At 41.9% G+C, this 20501-nt stretch overlaps 1 protein-coding gene across 1 annotated transcript; it reads left to right on the top strand.

The window, feature by feature from the left end:
• Nucleotides 1–7366: 7366 nt before the first annotated feature.
• On the top strand, nucleotides 7367–18980 carry UBE2A (ubiquitin conjugating enzyme E2 A). Its single transcript, XM_077827065.1, has 6 exons — nucleotides 7367–7603; nucleotides 7935–8015; nucleotides 8620–8645; nucleotides 15043–15132; nucleotides 16745–16833; nucleotides 17547–18980. Exons 1-6 carry the CDS (start codon nucleotides 7560–7562, stop codon nucleotides 17673–17675), a joined length of 459 nt encoding a protein of 152 aa, XP_077683191.1. The 5' UTR covers nucleotides 7367–7559; the 3' UTR covers nucleotides 17676–18980.
• The last annotated feature ends 1521 nt before the right edge of the window (nucleotides 18981–20501 follow it).

The following is a 20501-nucleotide window of genomic DNA, read 5'->3' as shown; positions in this document are numbered from 1 at the left end:
GTAGAAAAGGAGATTTTCAAAGGCACTAATGGGAATTAGGCAACCAACTCCAGTTACTTTCAATGGGAAATGGGCATCTGACTCCTTTGGGTGCTTTTGAAAATCCCAAGACTGTCTTGCATATGAGCAGTTTAACCCAGATTGTAATGTTTGTATACTACAAGCAGTGTATATTTTAGTGCTGAAAATCACTTTCTCATCTAATACCTCCCACTGTCTACGTCAGTTTCCTCATCTGTTAAATGAGAATTATGCTACTTGCCTGTCTTTTTCACAGGGGTATTGTGAAGTTAGTTAATATTAATATAGCACCTTGGGAGCCAAATAATTTAAGATTAAAAAAGAGCTAGCCATATGAATAGCCAATCAAAAAAATCCGGAGTTTTAAGTAGTGACAATAAAAGTTTTGGAAGCAATATTAAGCCTTGTATTGGCGGTCTTAAGCCCATCTCTATTAGCAATCAGGATGAGATGTAGGTGCGGAGGGCAGAATGGATTATCCCATATATGCTTACTGCAGGCTTCTTATGCCATCCTCTAAAGCATTTGGTTCTAGCCACTGTCAGAGATAAGATCTTGGGCCAGATGGACTGCTGATCTGATCCAGTATGACAATTTCTACATTTCCTATGAGCCTCAGGTAACAGGCTCTATATACTGCAAGTGCAAAATGTTTGAGAATTAAAGGGAAATAAGTATTTAAAAATGTTAGAGACCCTTATGGTGGCTCAGAATACTATGGAATAAAGATATTGAAACTATAACCTAAGGATAGTGAAGCCTGTTTAGCTAAGGACTGTCTTTTGATTCCAATGTTTACAGAATCTATTTTGGATCCAGAAAATATATCCCGCCCAAGCAAAATGAAAATACATGCAAGAAAGTAAGGTCCAGATCCTGCAAAGAGCTCCACTTAATTTAATGAAATGAGAGGTCTTAGCATTAAATTAAGTTTGGTTCATATGTTTCCTTTGCATATGGTGGTTACACAATGTCTATCTTTGTCACAGGTCAGTAATATACACCATGTTACATACAAGTGATTTGAAAGTTGCTTTTTGCTTTTGAAGACATAAATTATAAATCCCTGTGAATGTTATTCATATTTCCAAGCTTGATGTTAGGAAATTTAATTTCCAGTTTTATTGTCAATAACTCTTACTGGGTTTTAAAAGCAAACGGTATATAAAAATGTACAAATAAACCCAGAAAAAAATTGTAACTACTCACAAATTTATTCCAGCTAGACAAACCTTCTGTGAGCAATAGAAATCCTGTACACACAGAATAGAACAAGCAGTTCTTGGCACTGCAAGTTCAACATATTCTCCAAGATATAAATGCAGTGCAAACTTCTGTGTAGTAATGTATGAACAAAACATACAGTAGTACAGTGCAGAGAAAGTAAGTCTGAGTTGTTAGGTGAAACAATTTAATCTAGTGCCTGGATGGAAAAATCAAGGTATGAAAAAAGCTTTATTCTTTGGCAGTTTCACACATATTTTATCCCCCTCTATTGTGGAAATGTTTCCCTATGAGTACTAGCTATTGTATAAACTCCTAACTGACATTCTAAATATGGAGCTATTGTACAATTTAATAATAATCCTCCATGTGGACTGAAGCAAAACTTAAATATCTAAGAATCTAGAAATACTAATGGACCAGATCCTGTGAAGAACACTGAAATCAAATGCAAGTTGAGGGGACTCAGCACCTTGGAGTGGTTGAGCACAAACTGGGTGTCAGGGAATGCAACCTATTCAAATTATCTAATAGTTTAGCCTAGTAGTTTTTACACTTTTTAATGTTACAGAATGAGATTACTCCAGAAGGAATGATAGACTACTTTTCATATGTTGTCTCTAGTGCTGCAGCTGTTCATTGATTGTGGTACTTGCTATTGTTATAAACTTGGGAAACACTCAGATACCATAGTGATGGGGGTGTATAAGTAACTATCCAGACAGATCCTATTTCTAAAGTCAAGAGAACATAATATAATTACATAGATTTTATGTCAAAATGGATTAATAAAAGACCAAGTTCATATCTTGTGTTACTAGATGCAAATTCACTACCATCAGTGGAGAAACACTTTCTTTGTTCTGGCTCTGAATTTGATCCAAAATGCCAAATTTGGTCCAACTGAAAAAAATTTGGAGCCAAAACCATTTCCCGCTAGAGTCAATGACAAATAGTTCCATTCAGCTCAGTCTAGGGCTTTTCCCACATCCAGAGAGAGACACTGATTTCTTGCAGTTGAACTGAGCATATGATATGGAGAGGAGTCCCTTTCTTTGGCAAAAAACATTTCCCTAGAACCTAACCCCCCACCCCCCATTTACATTAATTCTTATGGGGAAATTGGATTCGCTTAACATCGTTTCGCTTAAAGTAGCATTTTTCAAGAACATAACTACGTTAGGTGAGGAGTTACTGTACCAGTATATGTACCAGATCACTGAACACCATAGTAGGAAACATGATCACAAAACGCCTCAGCAGTTAAACATGCTAATGCAACCCAAAATGTATTTGTGAACAGGAAATTATTTACAGCAGCAGTAAAGCCAGATAGGTAGGTAGTATTTTAGGTTTTTATTTCCATTCACTGTGTTGTAGCGAGCTGAAGGCACAATCCCCTCTTTGTGACCCCGCATAGCTGTTGTTCCTGTCTCTTCTGATCAGCTGTTACAAGTCACATGCAAACTGCCACAGAACCTTTGGACTACCACAACAGTCCATCTGATTCTCAAAGGGCCTAGTGATGACTGAACCTGGGGATATGCTAAGCAAAAAGAGCCCTCAACCATGCATGTAGTTGTTTCCATCACTTCATACTGACTCAACAGACATTCCAGGTGTCCGAATGACACACCGACTGAGGGACAATCCTGGGAGATTTGTGTTGATTTGTGCGGGTGGTAAATGAGAGGCATTTGCTGCATGATGGGCTATGCATATTTGGGGTGATTGTGTGTGTTGGTTGTGTTATGGTGTGGGTGGTTTTGAAGAACTGTAGCAGCTGGGCTAAGTAATCAATCATCTGTGCAGTCTCCCTCATACGACCGATGAAACTGTTGCATACCAACTGGCTGTAGAGTAAGGTGATTGGTTGAGTTACCTCTGCTATCACAATGGGCTAGGGCTCTGGGATGGCATAGATGCATACCTTACGGTAGCTGCTGTACATTGCATGGGCATAATTCATTAAGTCAAAATGCCTGAGAATTTAAATATTTGACTGTAACAGAATGAAAAATACAGTGATGATTTAACCTGGTGCTATTGTGGACAAAATGAGCCTCAACTATGCTTGTAGCTGCTTCTGGTGCTTCACACTGACTGTACAGACATAATAGGCTTCCAGTGATACACAGAGTGAGATTCCTGGACTCTTATCATATAGATGATACAAAACACTTCCAGATACCCTGTATAAGCTACAAAATGGTGGTCAAGGTTTTTTGGTTTTGTTTTTAAATATGAAGCAGGCACAGCATATACGTTTGCCCAGTCAAGGGTCACCTTGGCAATTTGCTAGGAGCCCAAGGGACTCATCAAATTTATATAAATTGACCAGATTGCAGCCACACTCATCTGCAGTGCATAATTGGCCCAGGATACCATACACTGCTCTGATGCAAACGGGCCATTCAGATCAAAATAGAACATGGCACATGGAAGCTTGCAGTCTCCCTAGACTGCACCCTTATTACGAAGATAAGGGAAGCTATACGCCATATTGTAGAACTGAAGGGGCTGCACTTCTGCCTCTGGTTATAAGAAGTTCAGCAAATAGCCCTTACAATTCGATTTACTCTTCTCTTTCTCTCCTCCTATAGAAGTAACAAACCTGCAATTTGTTTTCAATACAGTTTTTCTATTCATCTCTACCATGCATGACAGCAGAGGGGTACTTTATCAATACAGTTGTTATTATTATATCTTGTGTATTTTCAGTGAGCATGGGTCAGCTCATCCCACTAATAAAGAAGTATTTGTAAAGTCAGACATCAGTGTAGGGAGCAGATGTTCTAGATTCCTTCTCACACCCTAAATGCAAGTAAGAAATTCACTGCTCTATCACAAAATGGACTTAATCTGCAGCAAGGGAGATTTAGGTTAGATATTAGGAAAAACTTTGTAACTATAAGGGTAGTTATGCTGTTGAATGGTCTTCCAAGGGAGGTTGTGGAGTCCCCATCATTGGAAGCTTTTAAAAACAAGTTGGACAAACACTTGTCAGGGAGGGTCTAGGTTTACTTGGTCCTCCCACAGTACAGGGGACTGGACTTGATGACTTTTCGAGGTCTTTCCCAGCCCTACATTTCTATGGTTCAGTGAAAAGTACAAGAAACCACTCGCCATTTTGGAAGATTAAGAAGCAACCTGGACACCTATAACCAGATGTAAAAACTCCTGTGAACAGTTAAAAAGCCCACTGGTGCTCGTATAACCAGATAAGAAACCTCTTGCATCCAATAAATTAAGAAGCCATCCTAGCTGTAGGGACTGCCTTTCTGTAAGCAAGTAAGAAGCCGCCCATTCCCTTTATAAGCAGTTAAGAAGTCGGATACCCCATAAGCAGGATAAAACCTCCTTCTGTCTCATAAGTAAGAACTCCTTCATTACCTTCCCCCTTAAGCAGATGTAATGCCCCCTTCAGAGACGGGATGGAATGTTGGGGTCAGAAAGTGCCATTGCAGTTGGAGAGGTATTTAATAACAGTAGAGATGGAGTGTTGGGATCAGAAGGTTCAGTGACAGTTGGACCCGGGCAGATGGACTGTCATCTGAATGTTGCGCTTCTGAAGTCCTGTCCCAAGAGGCAGGAGGAATCTGATTGTCATGGACAATATTAGGAAATTCCATTAGGCAATGTGATTGTAGATGGGCCAAGAGGAAATTTTAAGAGGCTCCTGTTTCTGTTGGGAAACAATAGCCGCGGTGGAGTCTCCATCACAGACAACTTTTAAATCACAATTGGATGTTTTCTAAAAGATCTACTCTATGAATTATTTTGGGGAAGTTCTATGGCCTGTACTATACAGGAGGTCCGACTAGATTATTACAATGTCCCTTCCAGCGGGGGAAGCTATAAATGGCACGCCAGATAGTTTTCCCCCATATGGAGCACTCTTCTCTGATGAGAAACAACAGTAACCACTAGAAGCTGACAGTGGATACCAAAAGTTGGAAGTGGAAGACAGGGGTGGATCACTGCATAATTGCCCCATTCTGTACACTCCCTCAAAAGCTCTGGTATGGGCCACTGTAGGTGACAGGATACAGTGCAAGATGGACCACGGTCTGACCCAGTATGGCCACTTTTATGGTCTGGATTGCAGGAAGTCCTGATGGTGAATGGAAGTGATTCCCACTGTTTCTCTTGACAAGCAATAGTTGTGGCTACAGGGACAAGAGCTTCGTGGTGGTGGTGCTGGTGGTATTGTGTTTGTATATGGGGGGAAACTGGTTGTCAGGGGAACAGTAGTGATTCCTGGGTATTTCACTGTAATGGAAATATAGAGAAAAAAAGTATAAAAGAGAAAAAATATTTAGTGATGGCAAATGGCAGACAAGTGACCACTAAACATGAGGGACCAATACAGAGAAATTAGGCTTTTCCAGATGCAAATCATTTTGCCAAAAACCAAAGGGAAACAAGAATGTGTCATTAATTTATTGTCAAAACATGTATAGAAAGCATTTTATCGGTGGCAAAAGTAATAAATGGGATGCTGGTTTCAAAGAAATACAAGCAATAGAAAACAACCTCACCTCACATACAAAGGGGGCAATATGTTCCCAAGAACATCACAACTAGCATGGGCTTTCCTTTCAGCTGTTCAGCACTACTGCACAGCTACTTTGAATCAATCAGTATAACTATCTAGTGTGATTTATTTACAGCAACTCAACTCCCTAGCAAGAGTAAAATGACTGCCCCACTGGGTAACTTTTTTTTAAGGTGGAGTATAAGGAAATACGGGGAATAATGAGACAGGCAAATCATTATACAAACAGAAAATCGTTTAGTGACTCCTAGAATATGTTTCAGAGTAACAGCCGTGTTAAAAGAAAAAGAAAAGGAGTACTTGTGGCACCTTATAAGGAGAGTGGTCACTTTGGATAAGCTATTACCAGCAGGAGAGTGAGTTTGTGTGTGTGGTTTTTGGAAAAGGGGGGGGGGGTGAGAAAACCTGGATTTGTGCTGGAAATGGCCCACCTTGATTATCATACACATTGTAAAGTGAGTGGTCACTTTGGATGGGCTATTACCAGCAGGAGAGTGAGTTTGGGGGGGGGGGGGGGAGGGTGAGAAAACCTGGATTTGTGCTGGAAATGGCCCAGCTTGATTATCATACACATTGTAAGGAGAGTGATCACTTTAGATAAGCTATTACCAGCAGGAGAGTGGGGTGGGAGGAGGTATTGTTTCATGGTCTCTGTGTATATAATGTCTGCTGCAGTTTCCACAGTATGCATCCGATGAAGTGAGCTGTAGCTCACGAAAGCTCATGCTCAAACAAATTGGTTAGTCTCTAAGGTGCCACAAGTCCTCCTCTTCTTTTTTCTAGAATATGTTGTTATGCATAAGGATCAGATTCTCTTAAGACACATGCTTACCAGACACCCACAAACGGAACAAAAGGCGGCGACCACTCAGTCTATACAATGATTACCTCTGCCTCTCTGATCCGGCCAAGGTTGGCATTTAGTCGAGTAACCAGCGCCTGGGGTTCCTAGCGGGGCCACCCAGGAGTGGTATTTAGCACTCACCCCCACCCACGAGGTAGGGCGGCTTTAGATGCATTGTGGTGCTTCACAAAGATAGGAAGCCCCGCCCGCTCTAGAAACCAGCTACGACCCCTCCTTGCTCCTAATGACCAGGCCGTGCCCCTTACCCCCTTTCTTGTTATCCCCATAAGTGTGTTAAGATTTCCCCCTAATCAAATGAGGATCCCTAAGCGGTGTTTCTGCCCCCCCCCCGCCGGCAAGTGGAAATCCCCCTTGGCTTCGTCCCCCCATAAGCAAATGGCCCCGCTGCCCTGTTCCCCGCCCAGCAGTCAGAGCGCCTCCGCCCGGTTTCTCTCCCCACCCCCACATGCGGAGTCCAGGGGAGGATCCGGCGCGGGGAAGCCTCACACAGCACCGAGCTGACAGAGACGGGGAAGGAGATTTCCCCCCTCCGCGTCAGCACTTCCTGCTCCCCTGCCTCCGCGTCAGTGGTACAGCCCCCTGGTTCCTTAGACACCGCCCCGCTCCCACCTCTCCGCCGCCCGTGGTGGTAGAGTCTGATTTAGCTCAGCTGCATCCGCCTCCTTCCCCTTCCGCCGCAGTGGTATCGCCCGGCAGCAGGCGCAGACGCAGGAATCAGTAGTAGCTGCCGCCCAAGCCTCCCCCGTGTCCCCGGCACAGTGGTAGAGGCCGGTTTCGCTTGTCGCCAGCCCCCGCCGCCTCAGTCGGACCTAGCCGCTGTTGCCGTGGGCGCCTCGTCCCTATCTCCCTCTTCGGGCTCGTGTATGAGTGATTTATAATCCTGAGCCCGCCATGTCAACTCCGGCCCGGAGGCGCCTTATGCGGGACTTCAAGAGGTAACGAGCCCGCTGGCTAAGGGGCCCGCGCCTCTACCGGGAAAGGAGGGGGTAGCCTAACATGGCGGCGGAATAGGGAGCGCTACGCTGATTGCGTAACGCAGGGCCACGCTGTCTGGCTGCGGGTTACGCGGCTTGCTCATGATAGTGGAGGTACCCGCTGGGTTACGGTACTTGCGCAGCTCACCGGGGAGGGGGAGGGGAGTTACTCGCTAGCTGCGCTACTTGCGCCCTTCGCGGAGGGGAGGGCTACGCTGACGGAGGGAGGGGGGGCCGTGGGCGGGGTCAGTGACGGGGTGTCCCATGGCTGGTCTGTGTCTCTGCCCCGCAGGTTGCAGGAGGATCCCCCGGCCGGGGTGAGCGGGGCCCCTTCCGAGAACAACATCATGGTGTGGAACGCGGTCATCTTCGGGTGAGGCCGGAGCCGGGCGGGGCAGGGGAAGGGGGGTCGAGCCGGTGTAGGAGAGACTCGCACACTCGGGGCGGAAACGGGGGTGGGTGGGGCCGAGCCAGCGTCGGGGAGACGGAGCCCGCATGCCCGACAGCTTCCCAGATTTTCCCCATAGCCCTGGCCCGTGCCGGGCGGTGGCCGCCAAAAGGGGGTTTTGCGCCGTGCGAATGTCAGGGCAGCCTCCGTGCATAGCCATGGGATCTGTTACCTAGAGGAGCGCCCTCCACTTTGTGAATGTTACGTTGGGGCCTTTGATACACTCCCCAATAGCCTTAAGAAAAGGGGGACCTCGTCCTACACACGTGCCCCCTCCCCCATTCTGGGCTATGAACTCTTTGGGAATACAAATTAGGAGGGTCCAGGTCCACTTCTCTCCCTAGGATTGAAAAACCTTGCACCCATGCACGTCATCCCTTCTCCCCCACCCCCCCCTTACAGATTTAGAAGCAGGGCACCAACTGGGGCATTTTTGTGTAAGTCTGTGAAAAACTTTAAAGCCTGTTTCTGTGGTGGGGAGGGACCAAAAAGGTGTATGGTGTAATAGCTGTTTTTATTTATTTTCCAGGCCTGAGGGGACCCCTTTTGAAGATGGTAAGTACAGTTAAAATCCTCTCCTTGACTGTTCTTATCTGTTTGTGTGTAAAGAATTAAACTGAGAAAGCTTCACATAATCTTAAAATGTTACTCTCCTGGGTCCTTGCAACAGGTTTAGACTAGATATTTTGCTCTCCTCATGAGAATTCTGTACAGGTCAGGAGAACATACCATTAGTTGAGATTCACCTGGCAAATTCGAGAGCAGAACTTTGATATTTAGTTTAGTTTCATCCCTGACCCTTGGAACATTCCCTCCTTCCCTTTTCCAAAAAAGTGTTAACTTTTTTGTAAATTTAGAATCTGGTTACTATCTCACTGCACAAAAACAAATGCAGATCAGCTTGCAGTCGTCAGCTGTGTTTTGTCCTTTGTCTAGTTAAAGCACTTTTAGAATCTCTTGGCATTTCTATCATAACCCTGGGTTATTTTTTTCAAGTGATTTTCATGCTTGAAATGTAAATGGTCAACCTAGGTATTTGTGTTAAACAATGTTTCACTGGATCGTCTATCACAGTACCTTTAATACAGGAAGTGATCTTTAAAATCCCATGATATGCAAAAGCTAGGCTCTCTTAATAAATGGCTACTCTGCCCTTCACTTTAAATTTCCTTGCTTTAGTCAACTTAAAAGGACACCAACTTGAAATTTAGTCAGTTTATAGAGTTAAAGGTAAGTTTATTATTTGCACCTACTCCTAAGATCCTATGCCAATTTCTTTGGCTTTATTTTCTCTAAAAATGTTTTCACTTCACTGATGCTGTATGAAAGAGCAGCACACATAGTGGAAATTCACTAGACATGAAATGCTGTCAAATATTCAAAGCAAATGAACTGAAAATGGTGAAACACTCTATAAAAGTACCATCAGTGCAAGACTCTAATTATTCTTGGTTCTCATGCTGAAAGCCTATGGCAAACTCTAGCTCTTAATGCTTCTGACCCTCTGAGGACACCTTGCAGGCTGAGTTGATGCTTTACCTTACTGAGCATGCTTTAACTTCCAGTACCTCAAAACCCAAGAGTATTTCAGCCGCTTCATTTTCATCCTTGATCTGTCAAGAAGCTCATCACAGGAGCTGCCTCAGTTCTAATTAATGCAGCTCCAGCTTATATTGTGCCTTAGTCTGGAGCCTGGGTATCCTTTTTTTTTTCTGAAGTGCTTGGTGCTAGGTATTTCCTCTCAATTTATGAAACTGTATAAGGCAAGATACTCCCTTTTGTCTCCTTGGCCTTGATACGCTAATGTTACCAGAACTGCTCAGAGGCCCAGGTTCTTGGTGCACTGCCTTTACTGGAATGGGTTAATACCTGGGGGTGTGTCTCCTCTGTATCTCCTGCAGATTGAAACATTGGAGTCTCCTTCTCCTATGTCTATGGCTCAGTGTTAGGGTAACTGAGAAGTTTAGTTACTAAGGACTTCTGACATCAGTACTCCAACTGGTATGTTGAAGGTGGTAGAACAGCTTTTTGGAAGTATTAGCATGTTAATGTCAGCTGTGGCTTTCAGTATTGGTATTGTGCTTAGATCTAGACCTGGGGCTGAATGGGTTCTGGTATTACTTGGGACTGGTGCTCATTCACTGTGTGTGCTTTTAAGTGTCATGCTGATATCCAAGCACTCTGGGAGCTTTAGCAGAGCATATAGTCTTGGTGCCTGCTGGATTGTTCCTTGGAAGGTACTCTGGCACTGGTGCCCACTGGGATTCCCATCTCATACTTGAGGGAGGAGAAACAGCATCTTTGCTAATTTTTCCCGACCACAGCCTATGGGAGTTCTTTTAAATTTAATATCTTGGACAGACCAGAATATATTTACTTCCTACAGCACGGCATATCGGGACCAACACTTCTAGGTGGTGAGATCTCCAGGTACTACTAGGGTAGCTTAGTGGTGCCTTTAACTTGTGCTCTGCCTCTCACTAAGGTTAGCGTAGTGGTGTTTAGTTTCTTACACCCATTCTGGCTTAGTAAGACCTGACTCTAAAACGCTTTCTTCAGTAATACTGGACTGTTAATGGTCTGGCAGCTCATTGCAGCATCTCTTTTTACCAGCAGCAGATGGCGACACTTTAGGCATCAAACCAGTCTGAACGTTTTTGTCTTGGTTGATCTTGTGATGCCTCATTAGGAATGCATTATTCCCAGAGGACAGCTGTCTCTCACTTGCTTTATCCAGAATGCTGTGCTTAATACATTAAAGTACCACAGGAGACCAGGGTGAAATACTACTTCCACTGAAGTCAGTGGAAGTTTTGCTGTTGACTTCAGTGAAAGCAGGATTTTACTATCCATAAGGGGAAAGCGGTGGGGGCATAGTTTGTGTTCTCAGCACAAGCTATAATCACTGGTCTGGGTTTCCTGTTTCCAGGACTGTGCCTACTCCCACACCTACAAACATTTGTTCCCTTTTCTGACAAGCAAAGGGAGATCAATAAGGAGGCTCTTCTTGTGATAGATTCTCACAATTGGTCTCTGGGTCATGGAGTACATGTAGATTAGAACTTTCTCCAGTGGGGGACGCTAATGGTGGATCTCTTTTTCACCTAAACTACAGACTCTGGTAATGGTAGGGGGAAAAAAACTGCTTGAGCCAGAGACATCTCAGTTTGCGAGGGAGGGAAGTGTTTAACTTTGTGCTGGAATCTTTCAGCAAAAATCTTGGCCATGCTAAGGAGAGACCAATGGTTCATCTTGTACTGGTTCAGATGGGTGCAGTTCTTAACTGTACTACAGATACCATCAGTCTGAGTCTGGCCAGGAGTAATCACTCAGAACCAGGCCACCTCACTCTCTTCAAACTTAAGCTGCTCCCCCTGAATTTTTGTGTCCTGTCTAGAGGAAGCTTTATAGGCATGTGGTGTCCAATTAAATGACTTTCAAGAAGCCAGGACTGCCTATTTGTAAACTGACAAGATTTCAAGTGTGAAAGCAGGCCCTTGTAGACTAGTTTACTTAACATAAGAGGTACCTGACTCCCTTCTTTGCCTGACCTGAGTAATGTAATAACTCTTCAGGTTTGTCTGGCAGCTGTTCAGCTATTCATGAACTAGTCAAAGGTATATCCATGTCTCAACAGCCTTCTTCTCTGAGCTCATGCAGTGGTTGGTATTTTTAAATCCCATATTAAAAAAACCTGAGTGTCTGGGACTAATGTGGCTGCGACCAAGATGATGCATTTCTTTTGGGTTACTCACTATTTGTAAGCCCACGATTTTTTCGTGGCAATCACTTCCCGGTGACAGTGTTAGCTGGCAGAGTAAGAGATTTGGGGTTTAGTGACTAACTGTAGAATTTGGTACATGATGGATTAAATTGGTGCTATGAGAATCTCAGATCTCATCCAACATGGTGAGAGTTCCATTTATGGGATCTGTTCTGCCTGCATCCTTTCTGTGTTTGTGTACCTCTGAGGCCCTTCTCTGGATGCCCAACTTCAAAGGTCCTTGGTGGCTTACGTGAGGTGCACTGAACCTTATAGGTCCATCCAGTTTTTTGTTCCGTTGCCATGTGAGGTAATACTTCTAATACGAAAACCATGTTTTAGTGGTGGTCTGCACTGCTCATTATTGTGGCTGACTTAGCAACCCTGAACTTGGAAGTCATGTTAAGGTAGTCTCATCCTAGGCAATGCACCATCTATTGCTTACCTCAGAAGATTAAGTTGTTGGCCCTTGAAAGAAGACAATGCATCTGCCTTACCATATGTTTATAAGACTGTTGCATGAGTTACTTACAAATTTTTTTTTCTCTTTCCCCTTATTATTGAGTATGGTCTGCAGAACCACGCTTATTTAGTTCATGTAGCCTTTAAATATGAGTGACTTGCAGTTTGATTCATTAAAACTTCGGAGTGGTAATGTGTCTTTAGTGAGGCCAAACAATGAGACTTCTGTGAGAGGCTGTGAACTTCTTTTCAAGTAGAACCATGGATAAATGAGTGCACTGAGGCCCACAATAACTGAATAAATGCATTTTGACTTACAACAGGGCTGTTTGAGTAACTAAACTCACTATGTTAAGCAGGACATCAGGGTGCCTTTTTTCCTCAACAGCCTGGCAGTAGGATCTGTTTAAAATGGGGTTTGATATTGTTTGTTCTTGGCTGATTGGCTTCTCCACTCTCTCCTCTTAACATTCTAGCCACTGTTCTAGAATAATTCTAGTCATGTCTTACAGATGTATTTTGAGAACCCCTTGATGTTTGTCATAGGCACACCATTTGTGGTAGCTTGTGCTCAGTTTTCAGCCAGATGCTTATCCACTTTGTGATCTGTTTGCTGCCCAAAAGTCTGTAAGAAGCATTGCTTGTGGTAAAGTCTGGCAATCCAGCTTGATTTGCCTTCCTAAACCTCAAATCCAAGAGCATGAGGAATGGAACTCCACTAAAAAGCATTGTGTGTTGATGTTGCCATTTAACAAGGTCTATCTTCTGCTTGTGGACACAAATAAGACTTAATTCCTTTCCTTACATAGCATGAGCAATACATCTATACAGGGTTATGTTGAAATGGATTCCCTAATGGCGCATCCGTTTCCAAGTTGATCTCTTACCCGCCTCCCTAATTTTGTGTAGTACAGACTAGATTCCCAGTAATTGTAAAAATGTATATGTAATTCCATAAATTAAAAATACATAATACAATATAAACAGGCATATCATATTAACATTATCTGAGCTTCAGTGTCTTCATAAATGGCATTGGAATCATAATGATGCTTCTTTTTATAGCCAGCTTGTGTACTGAAAGTGCAGTATTAGGAAATTAGACTCTCCATCACTGCATTTGAAGGCTTTCAGGTTTCTGTGCGCTTGCCATCTGCATATTAGAAATACAATTATTACTGCTGTTCTGGAGTTGCTGTTTGTTCAGCTGTTGCTGAACAAACTACAGGCATCCTACCATGCTAGTCCTGCTGACCTTCGACAGAAGGGAAAGGAGCTGACAAATAAAAGTACTCCTTGGCTGTCCCTTGATGCTTTCCACTAGGGAAGGCTTGAAGATTTCTAGAACAGCTAATGTTTGGCTAAAACCACTCTTTCCACTTAACAAATACCATTTAAATGCGTACAATTAATATTAACAATAACTAGTATTAACGTATACTCAGTGTAGAGACATGAATTCTTATATTCAAGATATCTGATTTTTTTTATCTCTAAACTAAGCTGTCACTGGTCTGGGAAGAAGGTGCACTACAAGAAAAGTAAAACTGCAGTGTTTCCCTTAATCATGGCAACTGGCTGTATGTGCTAACCTGACACTGATAGATGGTACAAGGATATATCTGAGTTACAGGAGACTTCAGTTGTAAAGAGGATATTTTTTAGCTTCATATGTTGTTTTGTGGCTGTTTAACCTCTTTGTGTATACTACAAAATGTCTGGCTTTTTTTATTTGGTGGATCGAGGATAGTACTGTAAAAAGGTTCAGTGTATTCACTTCCAAGTGATGGGTGTTTCTAGAGTTCATCATTCACTCACTCCTATTTGAATTTTTGCTAGCACTCACAATATGTGGGACTCTGCTTGTCTGCAGCTAAGTTGACTGACTTGTTTCCCCACATCCTCATAGCTTTAGGAGAAGGACAAAAATAGCCTGTATCAGCAGAAGCTACGTTAAGGTTGTTGGGCTCAAAGGATTTAACCATCTCAATTCTTGTCTCATGTTAACGTTTCTTAAGGGGCACAAGTTTTGGTAGTCTCAAGCCATACAGAGTTGCTCTGATTGCACCAAATGGCTGGCAGATAATTGATCCTCCAAAACTTTTGTATTGGCTCCTCAAGGCAGATTATCATGGATTCAGCAAATGGACAATGTTGCAGAAAGGTTCCACACAACTTGATGTACAAGGGAAGTCACGTGCATTAGGCTCCTAGAAATGTGATCTCTTAAAAATACTATTACCAGCATCAAACTTCAAAACAAAAATAAGTCCAGTTATGTATTGTTGGGAATGGAACATTAGGAATCTGCTTTGCAGGGAAGAGCAATATTCTGGACTTGCAGAACGACTATTTTCTATGCTTCTGGATGTTTAAGAGTTATTCTAAAGAGAACGAGATCTTTGGCAGGATACTGAGGACAGACTGACTTCCTCATCTAAAATTTCTGAATAGTCTGAGTAGGACAGTTCTGCATAAGAGAATGGTGAATATTATTCTTTTATTTGGAGAGGCTGCTCAAAATATGAGGCATTGTCTAGGATTTAGAGCAGAGGAATGGTGGAGCTGAACAGCTTGAATTCTATTTCCAACTTTGTGTGTGACGTTAGGATAATGCATTGGACCTCTCTATGCTCCATCTATAAATGGAGGATACTTGCCCATCCCTTGTGAAGCATATGGATGTCCTTGAACAAAGTTATTTATAATTTTCTCTTTCAACTCCAGGAACTTTCAAACTTACAATAGAATTCACAGAAGAATATCCAAATAAGCCACCTACCGTTAGATTTGTCTCTAAAATGTTTCATCCAAATGGTAAGTACCCATATAAGATGCAATCATTCTGTGGCTTGTGGCTTATTACAGCACAATAAAAGTTAGAGTAAAAAATGCTTGCTGATTACAGTGTAATCTTTTTATAAACATCTTTGTTTTTATGTAACAAGTGAACTAGCTCTCAGTCTAATACAGGAGGGAGCAGGGATTGGACATTGCTCAAGTAGCACTCAGACTCTAGGGCAGGGGGAGAACTCCTTTGATTCACAACTCTTATGGAGCAGTGTTATGTGAATCCCTTAGGCTCCCATTTTATTTGGCTACTGTATTTCTGGCTAAACATCTGTTTGTTTGCTCAGAGAATTCCTCTGGGTCAGAGGACAAAGAGGCCTTCCGCACTGAGAGGTGGGGAGGGAAAGAAATCATGTTCATTTACACAAAGTCTCGTTAATTCAGTTAACCAGAAAGAGTGGAATCTTGCGTGAACGTTGTCCTTGTTTTAAAAACAAAAACGCTTGAGGTCACAGCATTCCATTTTATGACTTTGCTACATAGAGTTCCCTTTTAAAAAAAACAAAAACAAAAAACACTCAAGTGGGATCCTCTTTGTCCTTATGTGGCCTCATGCAAAATAATCTTTGTAAATACATGTTGACATTTACAGGCATAACAGTACTCTTAAAGTTTACGTTCGTCACTTTTAAGCTGAATTTGACCTTTTCTGTGAAACCTGCATCTCTCAACAGCTCTGTCTATGCTTCAGTATCATGGTGGTTTATAATATCAGCTGCAGTGTTCTTACAGAGTGTCTCTCTCATACTCACTGCATTCAGAAATGTGGCTTGTACAATCAAAGCTAGCTAGATTGTTTTCTCTGTTTCGGTGGCTGCCTTCAGGAGTGGATATTTCAATTCAATGTCAGATTGCATTCCTTAATCTGGGATACTATGCTCGCTTCCAGCTGTAGCTGTTGACTAACAATATGGCATTGTGGCCTGCATAACCCTTTTAATTCCAAAGGCTTTTCATTAAACATTTGCTGGGACCTGAATAAAAATAGAACCGCCATAGAACTTTCATGTTTAGTTGCTAACCAGGTATGGATCAAATGCACTATTACTTGGGGGGGAGGGTTCCTTAAATTAGTGAGTGGAAAGACCACCTTAAACAATTTCTTGCTTCTCTGTTCCTTGTTTAGTTACTATAGTCACCTGCATGAAAACAGTTGTTTCTTCAAAGTAAACTTGTTTCTGCTACTTAATCCTTGCTTGAAGTAGCATGATAGAGACCTCTTCATAGCCCCTAACTGTGAGGTCACAAGGGAGCAAGTTGGGTGTGTGTGCTTTTTTTTTTTTAAATAAGCAGTCTAAAAAGATTACTTAATTTCTAGGTAACTCTCCTCAGCAACAAAGTCTGACCTTTTTTTCCCAAGAGATCGGGGTCATTTTTCTGTTAAATTTCATCAACTTTTAAGGCTTGTGACATACATTAGAACAAGTTAATGAGAGTTTCATTATTTAGGCTTCTGAAGATTGAGTAATGCTGGCAAAAATTTGGTGTGGCACTTCTGTGTTTGTTTTTTTGAACCCTATCCTCAATCTTATCACATCTTACATTGTTATACAACCATTCTTTTTAACCCCTCCTCTAGTCTACGCAGATGGTAGTATATGTCTGGATATTCTTCAGAATCGTTGGAGTCCAACCTATGATGTGTCCTCCATCTTAACATCCATACAGGTAAAATGACTTTCCAGTATTTATTGTAATCCTATACTTGCATGTGAAGTTGCTATGACACATCTCAGTTAATGACAAAAATCTAGTTCTGAGCAAGTTTCCACCACAAATTACCACCATTCTGCTTTGTTTACCTTAAGAACAAGCAATGGACTTAAACAGTCTAATGCAGGGGTAGGCAATAGGCAGAGCATTGGCCAAATCTGGACCACCAGATGCTTTTGAATGGACAGACATCTTTTTTATTTACTTATTATCAGTATTGTTTTTTCCCTGAGTCTGGACCTTGACCTACAATAATTGATTACCCCTGCTAATGATTCTAATCAATTACAGGGAGTTTTTTGGTAGAGGGCAGGTGGGGAGAGTTAAGTACCCAATGACAAAGTTATGTTAATCAGGTCTTATACTATGTCCTTGGTTATTTTGATTTAACTGGGGAATGTAAAACCAGGAGAGAAATCTTTTAGCCTTTAGAACCTATAATGGGAATATTGTTATGGTAACAGAACACTGGTTACATATTTCAAACTTCTCATGTGAAAGATGAGGGTTTAGTATCTGTGATAATAGCAAATAACCCAGAATACACTGCAATATCTTGTGGTTACACCGCTTGACCACGTGACACACTTTTTTGAACTAATTACTGGAAATAAGTTTTCAAGTGTTATACCTATGAAACTGACAGGATTTTTTTTGTTTTTTTTAAGTCTCTGTTGGATGAGCCGAATCCCAACAGTCCAGCAAACAGTCAGGCAGCTCAACTATACCAAGAGAATAAGCGGGAATATGAAAAACGGGTTTCTGCAATAGTAGAACAGAGTTGGCGTGATTGTTGACCCTGGATGATGCAAATGAACACTCTGGTGATGAGGAAAATATATATGAAGTGTCTGAGTCATCTTCCTCCTAGCATCATTGCATTTACTTTGAACGCAAACTAGCTGTTGTGCTGTTGCCACTCTCCCTTGCTGAAGCTTCCCTTCCTTGGACATCAGAAAGCACCCATTTTGAAGTCAAATGTACTGTACTTGGGTTACTTGCAAAAGAATTACTGATGCTGAATTCATTTTTCTGTGGTCCCCCTTCTCCAGTCTTAGGGCAGTATTGTGCATTTCTGTAGTGTACACTAAGCTTTTAATTGTAATTGTGTTATACACAGTGATGCTTATGTGTAGCTTGATAAAAGGGATGTTTATATACGTATATACATTTTTTAACTGATATTACTAGAGTGCTGATCTGTCCAGGCTGGTCACTTACCTCGAGTGTTGGTTTTAGACCCCACTGCATTTGTAAGTACTGCAGGAAGAATTAACTTTTTTCTTTTCCCTGGTCTTATTGGGTTGTCAACTGTTTAGAAATACAAAACATAACTGATTGATGGCAGTCCAACTCATCAGATAGTGAAAATGGAGGATACTGGCTGCTTCTGCACTTCAGGTGCAAGATAAGGTATGATTACTGTTATGGTACTTAAGGTGACATGCAAAGTACCTCCTTTTAATTTACAAAAATGGGTTTTAAAGGATATGCCTATGAGGATATTGATGAAATAGGTTACTTTAGTCCTCTCAGTGAGGTACTGACTGGACATACCCATGTTGAGCTGTTGTACTTAAGTTCAAAATCTTGCTAACTTTACTATTTTGAGTTAAAAAATTGAGGTAGGAAAAAACAAAGCTTCAAAGGTGGGATCACATTCATTAGCACTTGATTCCCTCTATCTAACTGTAATAGTTAAAACATTGCCAGAATGCAACTCTGTTGTGGAAAGTGAATTAAGAATTGTAAGATGGGGCACTTGAGGCTGTGCAGTTCCTGCTCTTTGTAAATTACTGGTGAGGCGCATGTGTGCGCAACAGCTACATGCTTATTAGTTTCCACCCAATTCACTGAAAATATCTTTCTCTGTTTGAAAAGGTATGAGTTTGGATTTACAATCTTTTGCAAGTTTGTATATTTTGGAGGCAGTACTTTTTTTAAACAGCAGTGTGAGATGAGACCTATAACTGTGTTGTCCACTGTCCCCATAACTCATGTGCACATTGGTCTGTTGAAAGTATAACTTTGCATAAGTAACCCATGTAAGAAACTGTACATTTTTCAAAACTTGTAAATAAAAGTGTAACCTTATATCCTTATTGTATAAAGAGGCAAGAGATCTATTTGACCAGGGTAGTAGAAGCTAACATTTATTAGTTTGGATCCCTGGAGGTAGATGCTGTTTCACTGTTCAAAGGGCTAATCATTTAGTTAAGCTAAGTATACATCTGTGGTTCATGCACCATAATTCAAATAGTACTTGAAAAGTAACCATTTGTGTTTGTGCTGTTGTTGGCATGGGGGAGGGTCATGCAATAGCTCTAATTGGGTCAACTTCTCTGGGTAAAAAAAGTTATCCAGGCCTATCGGTTCACAAACAGGCTATAGCGACCTCATCTTGCAGACCTGTTCAAATTTTGCATACTTGATTACACAAGCTAGAAGATTAGGTCAGAGTGGCATCATCACTTACACTTTCAAGCAAGAGTTAAACTGATGTCATTTTCAATACAGATAAGCCCCTTAACTAGTGCATGATCACTCAGGATAGATGTAATGCAGTTTCAGGCTTTCAGTTGGATAATCCTAAAATAAACTCAAGTACACACCTGTACCTAGAGCCCTGTGTATTACAAAATTTGTATCTACAGCTAATTGATCCATGGATATAAAGCAGCTAGCTGTAGATTTGCAGAGCTTTAGCTATAAAATTTGGATTCACATCCATCCATGACCCCCTAAATTGGTCTCTGGATTTGCAGGGCTCTACCTACAGCAGGAGTTGCAGTGGTTTAAACTATACAGCCACTTAAATAGACCAGCATCACCACATATGTTAGTACACACAGTGCCTAAACTAACTGGCCTGTATTTCACTAACAGTTGAGAAAGATCAGGATGATTACAACTTCCCCAAATACGCTAAATATCTACATTTATTGTGGTACTTTCTGCATCAGACCAAGCATGTCCATTTCATAACAGCAATAGATCAAAATCCAAGCCTCTTGGCAAATGCATTTTTGATTCTTGGAAGACTTAACTACTTACATAGAAACAGTAAGGCCTGGTCTATATAACTACATTATTCAAGGGTGTGAAAACCCCCCCCGTGTAGACAGCACAAAGTTGATGGGAGAATTCTCAGTCCACCTAGCTAGCGCCTGTTGAGGAGGTGGAATCTCTTTGCCACCAGATGTAGTGTCTTCACTGAAGCACCTCAGTATTTTAAGTTCAGAAGCCCCCACATATCATTGAAAATAAACAAAAGATGATCTAGAGATTTAAGCCAGACAAGCCTAGGGCATCATCATAGCTTAAAACAGGAGTGAGCTTCCCCATAAATTACTAGGTGAACAGAGATAGGAAGGAAAAATGTAGCATAGTTTCTACAACGTTGTAAATTCTGGGCATATATAAGAGGCATAGTCCCTGCCCTCCAAAAAAGTCTACAATCTAGATAGCTCTGCAAAAGCTGGGGGCTCTCAGTTCCTGAGCTCAAGGATGTGACTGGTTACTTAAACAGGACTATATGACTGATGAGCAGCTCTCTATCCTGAAGTTTCAACTGAAATCCCAACAACGGCCCTGCTCCCTATGATCATACGTAAGAGTTTAGG

The sequence above is a fragment of the Eretmochelys imbricata genome, chromosome 9 (genome assembly GCF_965152235.1).
Source record: "Eretmochelys imbricata isolate rEreImb1 chromosome 9, rEreImb1.hap1, whole genome shotgun sequence".
Lineage (NCBI taxonomy): Eukaryota > Metazoa > Chordata > Testudines > Cheloniidae > Eretmochelys > Eretmochelys imbricata.
This window is presented reverse-complemented; position numbering and strand designations above follow the sequence as displayed.

Bases quoted from the DNA above. Each gene is read 5' to 3' on its own strand.
- UBE2A (XM_077827065.1), top strand. From the start codon at position 7,560: ATGTCAACTCCGGCCCGGAGGCGCCTTATGCGGGACTTCAAGAG. The intron at 8,646-15,042 runs GTAAGTACAGTT...TTTCAACTCCAG, and splicing joins GGGGACCCCTTTTGAAGATG to GAACTTTCAAACTTACAATA. The intron at 16,834-17,546 runs GTAAAATGACTT...GTTTTTTTTAAG, and splicing joins CCATCTTAACATCCATACAG to TCTCTGTTGGATGAGCCGAA.